Source organism: Eptesicus fuscus, chromosome 5 (assembly GCF_027574615.1).
Source record: "Eptesicus fuscus isolate TK198812 chromosome 5, DD_ASM_mEF_20220401, whole genome shotgun sequence".
NCBI lineage: Eukaryota > Metazoa > Chordata > Mammalia > Chiroptera > Vespertilionidae > Eptesicus > Eptesicus fuscus.
The window spans coordinates 76,090,486-76,110,696 of record NC_072477.1 but is presented as its reverse complement, the minus strand read 5'-3'; the positions used below and the strand labels follow the sequence as shown (position 1 = coordinate 76,110,696).

Below are 20,211 nucleotides of genomic sequence, written 5' to 3'. Positions count from 1 at the left end.
AGACATAGAAACATTGATCAGACCATCAAACCTCAGAGGGGAGGTAGGGGAGGGTGGGGGTAAGGGGGAGATATCAACCAAAGGACTTGTATGCATTCATATAAGCCTAACCAATGGACACAGACACCGGGGGGCGGGGGAGGGCATGAGCGAGGGAGAAGAGGGGCAATGGGGGGATAAGGATGCATATGTAATCTATACTAATAAAAGCGTAATATGCTAATTAGACCAGACACCTTCTGGACGTCTTTCCGGACAAAGCCACAGTGGCGGGGGCCAAGGCAGAAGTGGTTAGGATGATCAGGCCAGCAGGGGAGAGCAGTTAAGGGCGATCAGGCCAGCAGGGGAGGGAAGTTAAGGGGCAATAAGGCAGGTAGGGGGGAGCAGTTAGGGGAAATCAGGCCGGCAAGCCAATGCAGTTAGAGGCGATCAGGCAGGCAGGCAGGCAGGCAGGCGAGCAGTCCCAGATTGCGAAAGGGATGTCTGACTGCTGGATTAGGCCCGATCCCTAAACCAGCAGTCAGACATCCCCTGAGGGGTCCCAGATTGGAGAGGGAGCCAGCTGGGCTGACGGACCCCCCACCCCTGTGCACAAATTTTGTGCACCGGGCCTCTAGTCCTATATAATAACGAGGGAATATGCAAATTGACCGTCACTCCGTCACAAAGATGGCAGCACCCATAGCCACAAAATGGGGGCACCCAGTCCTCTCAGCCCTGCTGAAGTCCTCCAGTCCTGGGGTGGGGGGGAGCAGCCACTGAAAGCAGGCAGCGTGACCAGCCTGGTGAAATGCTTGCTTCCTCGCTGTGGTGATGAAGCCAGCATTCCACCCCAGCCATGGAGGGACTCTGGGCAGCAGGCACAGAGCGGCCAGGGGGAGACACTTGCGCCTTTGCCCCAGCAATGAGGCAAGAGTTCTGCACCCGGCCACGGATGTGCCTCTGGCCAGGGAGGGCAGTTGGGGGCCATGAGGCTGGCCAGGGAGGGCTGCTGGGGGCGATCAGACCAGTGTGGGGGGAAGTAAGGGGTGAGAAGGCTGGCAGGCAGAGTGGTTAGGGGCAATAGGGCAGGCAGGCAGGTGAGCGGTTAAGAGCCAGCGGTCCCAGATTGCAAGAGGGATGTTCAACTGCTGGTTTAGGCCCGTTCCCACAGGATCATTCCCTGGCAGTCAGACAGGGACATCCCCCAGCAGTCGGACATCCCACGAGGGGTCCCAGATTGGACAGGGTGCAGGTCGGGCTGAGGGAAACTCCTTTCCCCCGCACCCGTCCCCGTGCACAAAGTTCATGCACTGTGCCACTAGTATCTTAATAAAGAAAAAAAAAGTATTTTAAAAGTTCCTTATTTATGCAAATAATTAAACGATTGCAGGTTTGACTCTTTCACCAAAACAAGAAACATACAAAGGATATACAAACTGCAATTCAGGAGCCGACTGCTAGGTAGTGGCTTGGCCTTTTCTTTCAGATCAATTATTAGGCATCTGACTTAAGCAATGCACTGTAGCGAGGGTGACCAACTCTCCCAGAATTTTGTACACCAGGAAATTAAACTTCATTTATGGCTAGTGAGTAAACTTGCTAGTGATAAAGCAGTCTAGACTATAATTCTTCAAACTAATCAATATAAATGTTTCTCAAATTTTAAATAGAATTGTCATATGATCCAGTAATTCTACTTCCATCTACTTAGAGAGAGAGAGAGAGAGAGAGAGAGAGAGAGAGAGAGAGAGAGAGAGAGAGAAAAGAATTTGGATATATGCCCAAAATATTGATATATACATGTTTCCACCAAAAGATGGAAGCAATCCAAATGTCCATCAACACATGAATGAATAAACAAAATGTGGTACATATACACACTGGAATATTACTCAACCTTAAAAAGGAAAGAAATTCTGACAAGTGATTTAATATAGGTGAACTGTCAGAGCATTATGCTAGATGAAATGTTACAATATAACAAATATTGCATAATTCCACTTTTATTAAGTATCTAAAATAGTCAAACCATAAAAAGAAGTAGAAAGGTAGTTGCCAGGAGCTGGAAGGAATAGGGCATGGTGAGTTACTGCTTAATGAGTACATTTTTCCATTTTCAGGATGAATAGAGTTCCAGAGGTAGATGGTGGTACAGGTCAAATAACATTGTAAATGTACTTAATGCCACTGGATTATACCCTTAAATTTTTAAATGGTTAAAATATATTTTAAAATGATAAAAATTTTAAACTCCAAATATTTTTTTCATTGCTGAAGGATTATTTGGTGTGTTAGTTGGTATGACACAGATAGCTGGCTGCATTATTTATAGGTAGAATTCCCTTTTTACATTATATGGCAATGTACACTATTCTGATAAATATAATACACAAAATAAGATCCTTTAGAACAGTTATGCATAAAACACTCAATATTAGATTTATACATTGGATCCCAGGATGTGATTGGAGAAAAAAAGGTTGCAATAAGCAAGTTGGGTAAAGATATGACAAGTTATATAACACACAGTGGACACACATCTAGATGGAAGGGCAACTGTAGTGGCAGTGGTGCCTTTGAGGAGGTGGAACTAGGTCACAGTAACCAGTTTAGGACTACAAAGATGAGTACCATCCAGCATCAGCATACAGATGCAAGGCTTTGTGAACCACGACTATTTCTATCTTTAGGAAACTGATGTTTTTAGTCACAGATCAGATGAAAAGGACAACATGCACAATCTCCAACTAAAATCCTATGGTAGCCTAGACAGTGAGGTGGTACGACATCTGAAGGCTTTAAAACTGCAGCTTTTCCCATCAGCCTGCGGACTGAAGGGTTCCAGGTTCTATTCCGGTCAAGGGCACATGTTGGGGTTGTGGGCTCGATCCCCAGAGTGGGGTGTGCAGGAGGCAGCCGATCAGTGATTCCCTCATCATTAATGTTTCTATTTCTCCCTCCCCCTCCCTTCCTCTCTGAAATCAATAAAAATATATTTTTTATAAAAACAGCTCTTTCTGGATCCCCCAAAGTTTATTGGTACCTTCTTCAAACTGGCTTCTTCCTCAGGTGTCAGAGTCACCTTTACAACATCTATCCCAAGATGCAAAGAACTCTCAAAAAGACAACTTCACCTTAACCAGTTTGGCTCAGTGGATAGAGCGTCGACCTGCAGACTGAAGGGTCCCAGGTTCGATCCTGGTCAAGGACATGTACCTTGCTTGCAGGCACATCCCCAGTAGGAGGTGTGTCAGGAGGCAGCGGATCAATGTTTCTCTCTCATCGGTTTATCTAACTCTCTATTCCTCTTCCTTCTTCTCTGTAAAAAAAATCAATATATATATATTAAAAGACTGCTTCTTTTATTCCATAGAGAACCTTAATCATGGTGGAAATTGGATGCACCTGCCTAAGATTCTTCATCACACTCTCTGCTAAATCGACCACAGATAATCCAATGGCACATAATGTGTAGCCTTTCAGTTTGATCACCTCATAAGCACTGTCAGTCACCTGTTTGTGAACTTCTTTCCACTGGTTTTTATCTGAATCAGTGCTTAAAGCAGGGTGCATATTCTTTAGGGAGACAACAGCAACATTCACTCCACTCCACACAGGCACACTAGAGTCTCCATGCTCCCCAACGACCCACCGATGACAGCTTAATGGGTGAACGCCAGTGTTTCCTCCACTAGACAACAAACCAGGCTGACTCCAGATTGCAACCACTTCCAATAACACGGTTTTGGGGAAAGCCGCCTATCTTACAAGCCACATAGGTCAAGACATCCACTGGCTTGGAAACAATAAGCAATTTGCAGTTGTGAATGTATTTTACAACATTAAGAATGATGAACTTAAAGATGCTCGAGTTACACTGGGCCAAATTAAGAGGACTTCCTCCCTCTTGTTGACGGGCCCCAGCTGTGACAGTAACCAGCTTCAGGTTTGCAGTAACATTATAGTCTTTGCCAGAAACAATTTTTGGTGTTCTAAGGAAAAGACTGCCATTCATCATCTCTTCATTTAATTTTCTTCCATGACATCAACAAGAGCAAGCTCATCTGCCAAGTATTTCATTAAGATACTGATGGCACAGGCCATGCCAACAGCACCCACCCCAAAGACTGTAATCTCATTCTGGGGGCTCTGTTCTTCCTTAAGAAGATTCACAAGCAGCTGATCTTTGATAGTTGCTGCACTGGACTGAGAACCAAAAGGAATCAGGAGTACATGGTGGGCAGCCAACACGAATTTCCTTTTGGATTAACCAACTCTTGATCTAAAAACAATTAAATCTGAAAAATGAACATGAGTAAAACTGTATATTGAAAAAAAAGACTGATGATTTGTTCAACTGCTATGTTCAGTTCTTGCATCTATGATGAAACTGGATGTTGGCACTTATTTTAAAATGCTACATGTAATTGTTTTGTATCATAATCACGTGATGGTTATGTGATCTATACAATGTGCCCAAAGTTCACAGAACAGCCCTGGTTGGGTAGCTCAGTTGGTTAGAGCATCGTCCAGATACAATAAGGTTGTGGGTTCAATCCTCGGTCAGGGCACATACAAGAATCAACCAGTGAATTCATAAATAAGTGGAACAACAAATTTATGTTTTCTCTCTCTCTTTCTCAAATAATCACAGAACTGTACACCGAAAATAGTCATTTTAATATGATTATTTAAAATAAAAATTAAAAACACTGATATCAAAATGGTGAAATATGAATTTTCTACCATCTTCCATCACCAAAAAACATTACATAATATTACAATCATACACTAAATTGAGTGCCTTTGAGAAAGCCCAGGAGTTCAGCAGGGAAGCTACACTGTGGGAGAAACACAATGTGGAAGCCAAAATACCTGAGATTGGAAGCATTTTAAAGGGCAAGAAGACCAAGTTCACAATGCCCTAGTCCCATGGTCGCCAAACTGTGGCTCACGAGCCACATGTGGCTCTTTGACCCCTTGAGTGTGGCTCTTCCACAAAATACGATGGGCTGAGCAAGTCTATTTTGAAGAAGTGGCGTTAGAAAAAGTTTAAGTTTAAAAAATTTGACTCTCAAAAGAAATTTCAATCGTTGTACTGTTGATATTTGGCTCTGTAGACTAATGAGTTTGCCAACCACTGCCCTAGTCAAGCATCCACCCTATGCAGCACTACTCAGTATCAAGAGAAATCTTCTAGGTCTTCGACTTTTCCCATGAGAAAAGTGAGAGCATGTGACTGAGTAGCTAACTCCCCCAATTTGGGGGGACACTGCAAAAGAGACACACCTCTTTCTTGCTTCACCAGAATACTGAAGTGTGCTGCCCCAACAGGAAATGGGGAGCTCCTGGGAGAACATCAGCCAGGGCTCTCAGTGGGCAGTAATGGGACACAGATCCTATTAACCACCACACAGATGCCATCAGGAACCTGCCCACAAGCTGCTGAGGACACCTTGCCCATGGAACCCCACAACTGACCCACAGCACCCCCAAAACTCAGAGCCTCACCAACACACCATCCCACCCAGCTACCAGTGCACACAGGAGGGTAACAAGAGTGAACCCCTGACCACAATGAGATACCACCTCACACCTGTTATAATGACCATTATCAACAAGACAAAAAAACAACAAGTGTTGGAGAAGTTGTGGAGAAAAAGGAACCGTGTTGGAGAAGTTGTGGAGAAAAAGGAACCCTCATACACTGTGGGAATACAAATTGATACAGCCACTATGGCATACAGTATGGAGGTTCCTCAGAAAATTAAGTAATCAGTGACCATATGACCCAGAAATCCCTCTTCTGGGTATCTATCTGAAAATTTTGAAAACATTTATTCAATAAAGATATATGTACCCCTATTTTCATTGCAGCTTTGTTCACAGTGGCTATAACATGCAAACAATCAAAGTGTCCTTAGATAGATGATTGGATAAAGATGTGGTACATATATACAAGGAATACTATTCAGCCATTAGAAAAGATGAAATACTGCCATTTGTGACAATATGGATGGATCTTGAGAATATCAAGGGAAGTGAAATAAGTCAGATAGAAAAAGGTAAGAACCATATGATTTCATTCATATGAGATATAAAACTTTGGGATATAAAACAAAAAGACAAAAACAACAACAACAAAAACTCATAGACACAGACAACAGTATGGCATTTACCAGGAGGAATGAAAAAAGGGGGATAGGAGGGAAATAGAATACGGTAACGGTTTCAAATATATGGTGTTTGAAACAGACTTGACTTAGAATGGTGAACACACGATGCAATATACAGATGATATAGAGCTGCACACTTGAAACCTATATAATTTTATTAATCAATGTCACCCCAATAAACTTAATACGTATTTAAAAAGATCTTTTGCAAATGGCTAGTGAGCATACACAGAAGGGGCTCCACGCTATAGGACTAGATGAAACCACACAAATTTGAGCAATCAACACTGTCCTAGGGAAAGCAAGCAAAAGGGAGGTTGTCAGCACCCAGCTTGGCTTTGCAGGATCAAGAGAGAGAGAAGTTTGTAGTAAATTGACCAGAGATGGTAGAAAAAAATACACCTACTACGGTGAAGATTTAAAGCTTGAGTGTGTCTAAGTATGTACTGACTCTGCACTTCTGGCTAGAGCATTTCTTTTTCTTCCTTTAAATCAGGGGTGGGTAACATCCAGCCCTCGGGCTGTATAAGGCCTGGGAAATCATTTGGTCTGGCCCTGCCAAAAAGCTGAGGGCAGGACTTGAAATTCAATAAATCTAGGAGCTTTTTTCATAGCTACATAAATTTATATAAAGTGAGTTATATTAAACGAGTGATGTTATAAATACCCAAATGGGCCTTAGCAGAAATAAAAAGGTTCCCCACCCCTGCTTCAAATAAATTTTCATATAAGTTTTTCCATAGTAATTTCACCCTCTCTCTTTCTCTTCTAACTCGGTTTAAGAAGAATAATCCAATAAAATAGAAGCCATACATCTCTGTTCCTCAATCAGTCTCAGAGAGAATGTAGCAATCAAGGAAAAAAATCTTGCTTTTACTAGAGTGGTGCTAGTGGTTATAGTGAGGGAAATAATAAAACCCAACCATTGAGGTATTAGGCAACAATACTGGCCTTTTTTGTTCACATGTTGTAAACCTAATTTAATCTGATGACTTTCCTTATAAGAACAAAATGGTTAGCTAAAACAAAACAAAACTTAGTCAGAGGAATCATCTCACCATAGCAATAGCTAGTTATGTCCATCCTTAAGAATAATATAAGAGATCTCAAAAATAGCCTACACTTGACCAGGGGTGGGCAAATTCGAGAACTGATTATATATGCAATATCTTTCATTACATTGATTTATCTACAACACTAGAAAAGATAATTTTTTTAAAAAAAGAAGGTTGTGGTTAGTAATTTTCATTCAGTCAAAACATGAAGATGAGGCAGGGAGATTTGTAACGAGCTGTCTCTAAATTAGCCCATTGCATTTGTTCAATCCACTAATAATAGTAATGTGGCTGATCAATACATACAAATAAAATTCCCATAAACTTCATAAAGTAAGATTTCAATAAAAATGGGGGGGGGAGGTTATTACAAGCCTAGGAATAAATTTAATTATTTTAAAATAATGAAGCTTTATCTAGTATGACAAAGATATCAGTGGAAAGAAATAGTTTGTTCTTAAACAATGGATAATCAAATATATACATTAAAAAGATTTGTTATTCACCAATCATTTTACAAATTTAATTCTATCACAAAGCTTAAGTGAAAATTATGAATCAATAGCAGAATTCACCTTTCCTTAACAAGCATCTACTAATAATCAATTATGTGAAAAAGTTTGTGCTAGATACTATAGCTATAACAGTGAATAAAACACAAGTCTGTCTTTAAATTTTATGAGAAAGTAAATGTGAACAGATACATATATAATTTGGTAAAAGAGAATAGATTTGTGAGTTTAACCTTAAGCTCACATTCTAAAATCACATCTGGTCCGAAAACATAAATAAAATATAGAATCTCTGGGCTCTATAAGAAAACCAAGTCACATTTTCTTTAACAAAAAAGTGGTCAGAGCACATAGAAAGGACTGTCGCAATTAGCCACAATTATAGAAGAAAATTAATATAGGAAATTAAATTTATTACAATCACTCACAGACCTATTTAAAAGCAGATGTTTGAAAAGACTTGATGAAACAGGGAATGCTTAACACAGGATATAAGAGGTGAAAAAATCATGAATCTAATAACAATGAAAATTTATAGAATAATCCAAATATTAGCAACATTATCTAAATACAGAATTATTAATTTTATATTTTGTATTTATGTATTTTCTATATTTGAAATACAGGGTGGGGCAAAAGTAGGTTTACAATTGTAATACAAATAAATAATACAATAATTAGTAAATTATAATAAAAGGATAAACTCTGTTTAGTGTACTCATGACTGTAAACCTACTTTTTACCCCACCCTGTATAATGATTTAAAATCAGAAAAATAAATGCCATTTTCAAAACACAATATTATCTTTAATAAGTATTATGATATTGAGACTAAGGAGTTTTATAGGAGAGATATCTAAATAGCAAATGTAAAGTCACTTTAAAGCCTCAATTCGAACATTATGCAACAGTCATAGAACAAAATGTTCTAACACTTCCTAGGACCTGGTCGGCAAACTGCGGCTCGTGAGCCACATGCGGCTCTTTGGCCCCTTAAGTGTGGCTCTTCCACTAAATACCATGGCCTGGGAGAGTCTATTTTGAAGAAGTGGTGTTAGAAGAAGTTTAAGTTTAAAAAATTTGGCTCTCAAAAGAAATTTCAATCGTTATACTGTTGATATTTAGCTCTGTTGACTAATCAGTTTGCCGACCACTGTCCTAGGTCATCTTGAAACTAACCTTCCTATTACGTATTTTTAACTTTCAACTTGCAGACAATTTCCACTTGCAGACAATTTCACAAATGCTGTGCTTGAAGGTCTGTCCCAGGCAGAGGGGGCTGCCTCACTCACAGGTTTGTGTACAGGATGCAGGTGCCTGGGGAGCAATGTGTACTCGCTGCACAGAAGTAGACGGCTGAGTCTCCAGGTTGGGTGGCTGCGATGTGCAGGGAGAGATGTTTGGCCGTCTTATTCAAGAAAAGAGTGAGCCTTTCAACTGGGTTTTTGTCCTTATTTGAACGAATGTCTATAATGAACTGGGGACCTTTTCCAGGTTCTTGCTTATACCAAGGAAAGTATACTGAACCACTGTCGGAATAAGAACAGGTGATAACAGCGGTGTTTCCCTCCTGGACACTCAGGGTGGAAGGATGCTGATCCACTTTCTCTCCATGGCTGACCCCTGTGCAGAAAGAAAGAGTCAGAGAAAGAGTAATTAGATCATTATGCTTCAGAATTTTCTTTTTCCACAGTAACTAAGGAAACCTGAATAAAGCCAGTGTTGCTTCTAAAGAATACCCACTAATATATTGTTTCCCATAAACCCTCAACTCACAGTCCAGCTGCAGCCACAGGAACATGAACAAAGCTCCAGTGGACGTCTTCATCGTTCTTCCCACTCAGGGTCAACTGTGGACCTGCGATCACAGCCAGGGGAGCTACTGCTGTTGTCAAGTCACCCCTCCTTTCCTCTGACAGTCAGAGGGCCTGCTCACATCCTACCCAGCCAGTAAGAAAAAGACTGTGCTTCTGCCAAAGCCCATCATTCAGAATCCACTCAAATGCACCCTCCACATGTCCTGCATCAGCAGAGGTGCACTGCCACCTTGTGGTTACTTTCACAACTACTGAACTTGCTGTTAAATGTTCTTACCCTGTTTCCTATGAGAGACTCAGACATGCAAAGTCAGCAATAAGTGAAAAAAAATTAACTTTTACACCAGAGATTAAGTAAGAATGTAGAGATCAAGATTTCTATCCCTGCACGCTACTGAGTCATTGTTAATATGTTGTAAAGAGGCAGATGCTGCTGGTATTTGTTCAACGATGGCCTGGGTTTACATGTTTGAAATCAGGGAAGCAGTCTCTTCAACAAAGAAAATATAAAACATTCCTTTTTAGCTAAATCTGTCATCACTATTTTCTGTTATGAATAAAAACTCTTTTAAAAAAGAACATGTAAGTCAAACAGCAGAGTACAAGGGAGGAGATCACTCGATATTTCAAGTGCCTACTTGCTCACGCTGCGCCTCTAAGCTGGTCTTGCCTGTGACCTTGCTATTCCCAGAGAACTGACAGTACCAAGAGTCAAAATGAGGCATCTTCCATCAATAATGACCGTGATGAAAAGTAAAACATCCTATATAATAAAAGGCTTATATGCAAATTGTCCCCACAGGCAGGAGTTTGACCCACCAGGAGTTAGATGTGCGCTGACCAGCAGGGGGCAGCGTGGAACATGGTGGGCATCAGTGACAAGGCAATGGCAGCGAGCAGCAGTAGAGGTAATGCGGGCCCCAATGGGCACCAATGAGAGCAGGGCCACAGCAGGAAGGTGGAGCAGGTGAGCGGGCGCCACCAGGCCAAGGCAGGTGCGAGCAGAGGCCCTGATCGCCCCGCAGGTCACCCCACAGACAGTGACCAGTGGTAGGGGGCAGGGCCAGTGAGCGGGCAGTGCCAGGCCAAAGCAGGTGTGAGCGGGGACCCTGATCACCCAACCGGTAGCCCCACAGATCACCCCACTTAGGGACCCTACCCGTGCATGAATTTCATGCACCGGACCTCTAGTATAAATATAAGTGAATATACATAATGTATGTTTTTATGTAGATAAAACTTCCTGGTTTTGAAGATCTTCCATTCTCTCACTCATTGCCCTACAATATGATTTCTCAACACTTCTTTGGGCATATTTTCCTCTTTTTAGAGACAGATACTTAAGTCAATATTTGCCCTTTTGAAGTATGGCATACAGAACTAAATGAAATGGTGCAAAAGTGACCATTCATATGAAAACCAGTGTTTCTTGTATTAACCATAGCACAGATACAGCCATCCCTTGGGCAATATTCACAGTTTCATGATTACTTCATAGGATATTGTTTTACTTATTGTTAACGTGTTGACCTGGAAAGCCTTTATCTAGCATCTCCATGGACTTCAAGCTGAATGAGATCTCCAACTCCAATTATTGTTTTGGCTGACAATATGTGATTTATTCTTGTTATACTCATATCCTGCATTCAGGGAATGTCCACTTGGGATAATGAATATATTTGCTACTTCCAGGCAATTCCTTAGAAATACATCTGTGTGTTGAAGATGACACCACCACCTTTAGCTTCCTCTTACAGAAGCCAGTGAGTGGTGGACTGGTTACTGATACAGTAACAGGGACTCAGCCTTAGTCTCCTTTCCTGCCCAAGTTATCAAACAGCTACACAAATTGGAATTCTCTATCCCAATTTTCAAATGATTGACCATGTTTTCCCACACCCAGACTGCAGAGATCTAAGTAGCTGGGCTTGCATTACACAGCTTCTCTTTGCTCAAAAATGTGGTCCTGCAAGATGGTAGCAGAATAAAGAATGCTAAAGAGGAAGTGAGATCATCTAATTTCTTTCTACTCCCAACTCATTTAATAATTGTTTCATATTTGCATCTTGGATTTTGTCTCGGTCTTTGTAAAATAAGAGTGGGCCAGCAGATATTTAAGCATTCTTGAAGCTCTAAAATTTTTATATCATTTTAATAGTCTTCCTCAGTAGGAGGTATTTATTTCTTTATTTGAATATATTGGAGTGACACCAGCTAACAAAATTAAACAAGTTTCAGGTACGCAGTTCCACCACTCATCATCTGTACTCTGTATTGTGTGTTCACCACCCCAAGTCTCTGTTCATCACCATTTATCCCACCCATACCATCCTCTATCTTTCCCTATTTCCCCTCCCCCATAATCACTACACTGTTGTCCATGTCCATGAGGTGTTTTTTTTTTCACTTTTTTCTTTTTTGCTCAATTCCTCCACCCCAAACCAGCCCGCTAGTTCCCTCCCACAGCTTTCAGTATAGTCTCTCTATGATTCTTTCTCTATTTTGCTTGGTAGTTAATTTGGTTCATTAGATTCCACATGGTGAAATCTAATGAATGAAATCATATGGTACTGTACCCCTATATAATTTCAGCATTAATCACAAGTCATGTAAACAACTTAAATGTCCTACAACAGATGATTGGATAAAGAAGTCGTGGTACATAGATAAAATGAAATATTACTCAGCCATAAAAAGGATAAAATATTGCTTTTTGCAATAACATGGATGATGGTTAGAGTATCATGTTAAGTGAAAATGTCAGATGGAAAAGGACAAAAACCATAACTTCATTTATATGTGGGACATAAAACAGAAAGCAACAAATGAATAAAGAAAACAAATAAACAAACTTATAGACACAGACAACAGAATGGCGGTTACCAGAAGGGAAGGAGGTTGGGGGAATGTGAACAGGGCGAAGGGGGTCAAATATATGGTGACAGAAGGAGACTAGAGTCTGGGTGGTGAACATGCAATACAATATACAGACAATGTATTATAGAATTGTATACCAAAAACTTTTATAATCGTATTAATCAATGTTACCCCAGTAAATTTAATTTTTTTAAATAGAAATTACCTAAATGGATATTTTTGTTAGTGATGTATGTAAACATGTTGTACAAATGTACCAATAGAAATCCTTTCAATTAGGTGATGCAAAACAGTGTTCCATACCAGGTAGCTCAGGATATAAGTCTCAGGTCACCCAAACTTCACTAATTTAGCAATATTGTGAGTTCATACAATTCATTTGGGCTCTACAATCCTCACGTTATTCAGGAATGAAAGGACAAAGAGTACTTATTTACAGGGTGTTATCGTTACTGAAATAGATAATATATGTGATCATCTAAATTGATTTCCTGATCTCCAAACAAATTATTTTTCTTATATTTGTTATTTTCAAGAGTCGATAAGCCTAATATAAACATTAAAAACTATTACATAGGATCCTTTCTTTTTCCTTGAAAGAAAAATCTGTCATCTAAAAAAAAAACAAAAAAAAAAAACGAGTCATTTCTTTCTACTTCTTGATGACGTTATATTTTTCCAAACCTTTTCCAGTAGAGTAATTTATGTGTTATATAAGTATTACCTGCAAGGGGATCTATTTTAGGAGGACATTGGATGTTGGTATCTTTATCAATTGTTTTCATTGTTGCACATTAAATCTTTTTAACTAGAAAGATATTTCTGGGAAGAAAAAGGGCAGGAAATCAAATGAAATGATATTACTAAACAGTCTAATTTTAGGGAAAAAATATGCTAAAACATAAATTTGAAAACCCAAAGATGTGCAAAGCCTAAAGTGGGGCAACATGCCTGCCCGTTGAAGGGGTGGGGCTGCAGGCCCAGCTGCAGTTTGGGTACAGGCTGCAGATCACCTGGCAGCACTGTGCTGTGCACAGAGGTAGATGGCTGAGTCCTCCATTTGGGAGGCTGTGATGTTCAGGGTACTGTACAGGTCCTGGGTATTCACTGTGGCGCTTAACCTTCCATTGTGCATCGTTCCTGAAGCTAAATTAAATAGACTGATGAGGCCTCCCCTGGGATTCTGTCGGAACCACTGCATACTGAGCACTGCGGTAGAAAAGGTGCACCTCAGAGTAGAGCTGGTTCCCTCCTGGAGGCTCAAGACTGAAGGACTCTGCTCCACCTTCATCTCTCTCATCCCTGCTTGGAAAGAGAAAAACAAACACATATGAGGTCACTGGGGGTGACTGATGTAATTTTCAAACCTGTACAGTATCCCAAGAAACACCAAAGTAGGAGCTCTGTGACAGCTCCCCCTTCGCCCTCCTATTTCCGCCTCTCCCCTCCCCCCCCCTCCCCCCCGTCAGCTGTGGAACACTCTCCAGCTCCCCATCTGGGACACCCCAACTCACAGCAAACCTGGGCCCACAGAAGCCCCAGCAGAGCCCCCAGGTGTCTCTCCATGACTTCTTGCCAAGGTGCTGTGGAGCCTTTGTCCCTGCTCTGGAGGGAGTAGAGTCCTGGACCAAGGCAAATTTTGTTGCTACACTCAGTATGTTTCACCATTTCTCTGAGGACCAATCACATCTCAGCTCTGTCATTCATCTTAACAGCAAGCTCCACCCACATTGGCCCAGTGAGATGGCACAGTCATCTCTCCAAAATTGTGAATACAAACAGTGCAGGACTGTAGCAGTCAATGCTTCCAACAGATGAAGGTTTAAGCTGGTGATTGTTTCTTAAAACACGTTATATAAGAGAAGTTTGTGGCATAGTGTATGAGGAAGGGTGGATGATGTTCCTAGATTATCAGTGTTTCACTGGTTTATGTAGAAACTTGGAGAATCCCAGGAAAAATGACCCAATTCCTAAATTGCATAGTTTGACAGAGAACTTTTTGAATTCAGTTACATGAAAATTCTGATAAAGGAGAACGATAGGATAGTATGTATTGTGTATTGCAGAAGTAAATGATTTTCTTGAAATCAGGATAGGTCTAGAAGCCAGGACAAACAGTCACCATCTGCAGAGAAAATATCTCCAACAAAATCTTCTTGATGAAAAATAGAATTTGAATATAATTTCCACTTTGACTTAATTTCCACCTCTCCCCTTCTCCTGTCCAACTCTTGGGCACCCTGCTGACCCATATAGTTGATTCTGATCCAACCACATTTTGCTAGTTTAATTTAAATAGTGTCCTCTCTCTTTTCTTCTATTTTTGTTCCTTATTTTCCTTATGTTTTCTTCTTTTCCCTTTATTTTTATTCCTTCTACTTTCACAGAGATATATGAAAAAGTAGGTTCTTTCGAGTATGGGAATAATTTATGGATCAGTAGATTTTGGAAGTTTAGTCATAACAATTAAAAAACTGAAACAGGTTATGGTGATGTTTACTGTTGAGCTTCCATGCTCACAATGACCAGTAATAGTCTTACTCCTGTACCTCTGCTCAGAGAATCATTCTCACAATAGATTTTTAGAGTATTAACTCCAGCTTTCTGAAGTTTGCATAGCGTGGCAGAGCCAAAAAACTGAGGTGAACTCTACACAAACACTGTTAGCTATCTCCTCATTTTTGCTGTCTACACTTTGACTTGTTCACATACTATTGATTTCCTTACTTAACTGCTCAACCCTCAGAACCATAAGAAAGTCATCTTCTGTTGAGCCTACCTTGCCCCCTAGTGGGCCAAAACCATCAATAAGAGGACTTTAGAACAGCTAACTCAGCAGTCACACAACTCCAATCCCGTTCCCTCTGTTTACTGGTTAACTAAATGCAGATTGTTAGAAAACAAAGTGACTGCCAAGGCTGAATGGAGATTAAAACTGAACCAAATTCACCTACATGGTCTTATTAACCAATGTTACCTCAATAAATAGAATAAAAAGGAACTAAATTCTACTTTTAAAGTGTCATTTCATGAAAATAATTATCTTAAAATAATTTGGTAAATCTTATCTTGTGCTATTTACTTGATTTATTTACCTTTGATTGCAGTAAATCCATAAAAATTTATTGAAGTTTTAGTGTAAATGAGGTAATTCACTAAATCTTAAGAATAGACAAAAGAGACATACTAACTTACAGGATACTGGGGAAGATAAAAATATACATAACTATAATACAGTCAGAATAGGAGCCTAAGAGGAGTGAAAACTAAAACTTACATGATCCCGGAGGAAGAAAACTGCTTATACTTGGGGGTGATTGAACAAAATCTGAAGAAGATGTCATTTTCTTCTTTTCTCCTTTATTGGTGAGAAAAATAAAGAATATGAATAAATGTTTATAATGACAATGACTATTAATTTTAACAATAGGAGGAATTCATGAATATATGAGTTATTAAAAGTAATAAAACATTGCATGTAGACTAAAACCCCCTTTGAATACTGCTCCAAATTTGCACTCTTCCATCACTTATTCCTCCAATTCTTTCTTCATCCTGATCAATTTGCAGTAGATGGTTTGGGGGTTTTGTACTATAGGTTTAAATCAATGGAAAATGTATAGTAGAGTATTTCATTTATACCTTATTGTAATACAAATAGACACATTGTGCCTATTTGTAACTTATTTTATAAACTCAATAATAAATTTAAGTCTTATGTTAACACACATAGGTCCTTCTGCTGAATTATATCCCATACTATGGATATACTACTGTCCATATAGTCCTTCTCCTATGAACAAACAGTTAATATGTTGTTGGTTTCTATCTATAAAATACAACAAACCTTTTTGAACATTCTCCTTAATTCGCATGCATGCATGTTTCTCTAGGAACAAAGACTAGGAAGAGTGAAGGAACAGGCTATGAGGATAGTACGTGAAAATCACTCCAGGCAGAGCGAAGATCAGGGACAAATGCTCTGATGGAGAATGGAGTGAATACTGTTCTGATTATCATGCTGGATGTTTTTCTATTTTATTCTTCCTAATTTGCATTGGAACTATAATTTATGGGATGATTTGATAAACTTTATCTGAAATTATTATCCTAAAATGCTACTAGTATGTCATTTATTCAACCAGCCTCTGAGGTCATTCTAAAGATCCTAAATTAGCAAGAGAAAAAGTCCTCTGAAGGACAAGGAGTGAGATATGGCAGGGGGAAATATTATAGAATAACACACACACACACACACACACACACACACACACACACACAAATAATTTAAGGGTACTGGAGAAGAAACATCTCACATTTTTCAAAGCAGCAGAGAGAAAAAAAAAGGTTTTCAATGCCACAGAAGACAGATAAAAAGAAAACACCAAGAGCATGTAGAGCAAAACCAAAACATTAGAAATAAGTCCAAATATATCAGAAATCAAAACATATATAAAACACAATTATTTGATTGAATCAAATTTTTAAAATCTTGCTACATATCACTTAAGAGAAAATCCTAAAAGAAAACAACCAAGAAAGTTGAGCACATAGGATGGGATTCTTCCTGCTGCCCTGAGCACAAAGACTGAAGCCCCACCCACTGAATCCACCACACCCACCAAAGAGATATCCCAAAGGAAGGTCATGGCTGCAGAAGGACAGTCTAAAGGGGCTCCACGAGAACACCGAGTTAGGGAATTAACTCCTACAAGGTCAGATCTAAGAAAAAAGACAGAGGTTCAAAAATTAATATTCAGATAGGAAGAAAAAAAGGAAAACTGTCAGAGATGAAGCATTAAGGAGAAACTTAGATTTATAGAATGGAATGAAACTAAAATTAAGATAATTCTATAGCATAAGAAAGCCAACTGTTAATAACAACTTCTACATTTTTATCAGTTGTCCCTCAACCTTCATTCTTTTACAATTCAGAATCTTTTATGAACTATTTCCAAACATTCATTTCTACACCCTCTAAAAACACATTAAAAGAAGATGGGAAATGCTCATCATCAAAACTGTGTCGGCCTGCAGACTGAAAGGTCCCAGGTTCTATTCCAGTCAAGGGCATATGCCCGGGTTGTGGGCTTGATCCCCAGCAGGGGGTGTGCAGGAGGCAGCTGATTAATGATTCTCATCATTGATGTTTATATCTCTCTCTCCTTCTCCCATCTTCTCTGAAATCAATTAAAAAAAAACCTTAAAAAAAAACTATGTGTAATAATTTTGTGCTCAAGGACTTAGTAAAAAGTTGAATCAAGGCAGGCTTTAACTGTCTTCCTTATAAACCTCACATTTATTTATTAGGAGGGCCATTTTTAATATCCTATTATATTAACTGTATCACAAAAAGAAATGTAGAAACATACCAATACGTATAATATATATCAAACATTTAAATAATTTATTATTTTTATTTTCAGGTTTTAGTGCATTGTTTCCTAAATAAAAGCCTTCCTTTGTCTTAGATATCCCTGTACATATGGAAGTCTAATTATCCTAACAACTCTATTAATGTGCATAAAATATTGGAAATTTTTATTAAATGTACTTTGTATTTGATATTTTATAATAAAATCTGCCATGGTGATCAAACCGTCACAGACACTCAGCAGCCAGGCTCCTTGCTCAGAGTTTGTGCTCAGCTCCCCCTGCAGTGTCTGTCACTATGTCACCCAGCACACAGTAGTACATGGCAGAATCTGACTGGTGGACTGAGGTTTTCTCCAAGTGGAAGGCATTTGGTTGTTTTTGGTGTGTGACTACAAATCCTTTGCTGCTTCCGTTCTCATTGATCCTTGAGGCTTTCAGGAGGAACTGTGGACCTTCTCCGGGATACTGAACATATCAGAAAAGAGCGGGGTACAGTGTGGTTTCATAGGAGCAATTCACAGTCAGGGGAGCCCCTTCTGAGAGACTCACTTGGCCTTTTGTCTGGGTCACCGAGTCGCCATAGGTTTGTCCTGAAGAAAAAATAAAAGAGAACTCTGTCACCGTGGGCATGAAGCTCTTCAATAAAATTAAAGTTAAAGAATTTGCTGACATAATAGAAGAAATAATTTATATTTTAAGAGGTGTGTTACTTACCAAGCACTAAGAGTATCACAGCCACTAAGCCCAGAGAAGACTTCATCTCTACAGTATCAACTAAATAATGTTCTTTACTCTTAACATGAAGAAATGCTGAAGTCACCGCGAAATTATAAATCTTAAACCTGCATTTCACACAGGAAATGTGTTTGTGCTGGGAAGTTGCACCCCCTGGTGGACAGGGACTGAAATGTTTCTTAGGTTACTGCCCAAATAGCAATTCTCATCTGTGACTTTAAGAGGCACATGTCAGTTTTCAGCTGCGTTTAGAGATCTAAACAATGACTATCCTAAGCTCTCAGGTCATTTTTTTTCCTTAGGACAATACCTGTCATGGTAGTACTTTAACAGAGCATGCAGGGTATTCCTGCAGTTGGAAGATAGCAACTTTTTGGAGCATTTTAATACATATATTCTCATGACCTGTTGTGGGCCTGTCTAGAATCCAGTGAATGAGAAACGATTTGGGGTTGAAATCAGAGGAAGCAATACAAAGTCTTTATTGAATGAGTCTTCACTTTTCAGTACTGTACCCCAATATAGAACAATGACTGACATTTATTACATGCCTACTAAATATTTGCTAAATTGAACTGAAATAAGCAGTCTTTCATTGAAAATTCACCACTACATCACATACAATATTTCCTGAGTCTTAAAATATAAACAATTGTAAGATATGCTATCTTTTTAATAAAAATTTTCAGGAGAAAAAAATCAAATGAATTTCAGAATCATTTTTTTAAGTATGAATCCTAGACAGAAGAAACATCATAATTGAAGTTAGAAAATCAATAAAGAGTGATCTCAGATCAATATCTTAATCTCCCACTATTTTGTTCATTCCAAGATAAGATAACTAAGCAATGTGAGTCAGACCAGGTGTACAAACCCTATAGCCTTGCTGCAGATCTAGCATAAAAAAGGCTTTCTACTTTGGAAATTAACCCCTTATCAGATGTAACCTTGGTGAATATGTTTTCCCCTACACTGGGTTCCCTTTGCATTTTGAGGATGGTTTCTTTTGCTGTGCAGAAGCTTTTTAGTTTTATGGAGCCCCATTTATTTTTTTATGTACCTGTCCAATTTTCTCAACACCATTTATTGAAGCACTTGCATCCATTGTCAAATATTAATTGATCATATTGGCGTGGGTCTATTTCTAGGGTCCCCATTCTGTTCCGTTGGTTTATATGCTTGTTCTAGTGCCAATACCAGGCTGTTTTGATTACAAAAGCTTTGTAGTATAACTGGATATCCAGAATTGTGATCCCTGCAACTTTCAACTCATATAACTTAACAAAAGACCAACAATCCAATTTAAAAATGTGCAACAGACCTGAATAGACACTTCCTCAAAGAAGACATACAGATGACCAATAGACATTTGAAAAAAATGCTCAAAGTCACTAGTCATCAGAGAGATGTAAATTAAAACTACTATGAGGTATCACCTCACACCTGCCAGAATGGCTACCATCAATAAATCAACAAACAACAAGTGCTGATGAGGATGGAGGAAAAAGGGAACCCTAGTACACTGCTGGTGGGAATGCAGACTGGTGCAGCCACTGTGGAAAACAGTATAGAGTTTCCTCAAAAATTAAAAATGGAACTGCCGTTTGACCAGGGATCCCACTTCTGGGAATATATCCTACGAATCTCAAAACACCAATCAGAAAGAATATGTGCACCCTGT

The 20,211-nt window shown here is 39.3% G+C and overlaps 1 pseudogene and 1 gene segment (V, D, J or C); both read right to left on the bottom strand.

Moving 5' to 3' along the window:
* Nucleotides 1–3,327: 3,327 nt before the first annotated feature.
* On the bottom strand, nucleotides 3,328–5,446 carry LOC103304421 (L-lactate dehydrogenase A chain-like; annotated as a pseudogene).
* A 3,567-nt stretch (nucleotides 5,447–9,013) lies between these two features.
* Nucleotides 9,014–9,556, bottom strand: LOC129149052 (T cell receptor alpha variable 13-2-like). The segment is given in 2 exon segments: nucleotides 9,014–9,348; nucleotides 9,502–9,556. Coding segments are annotated over 2 exon segments (387 nt in total).
* Nucleotides 9,557–20,211: the final 10,655 nt, after the last annotated feature.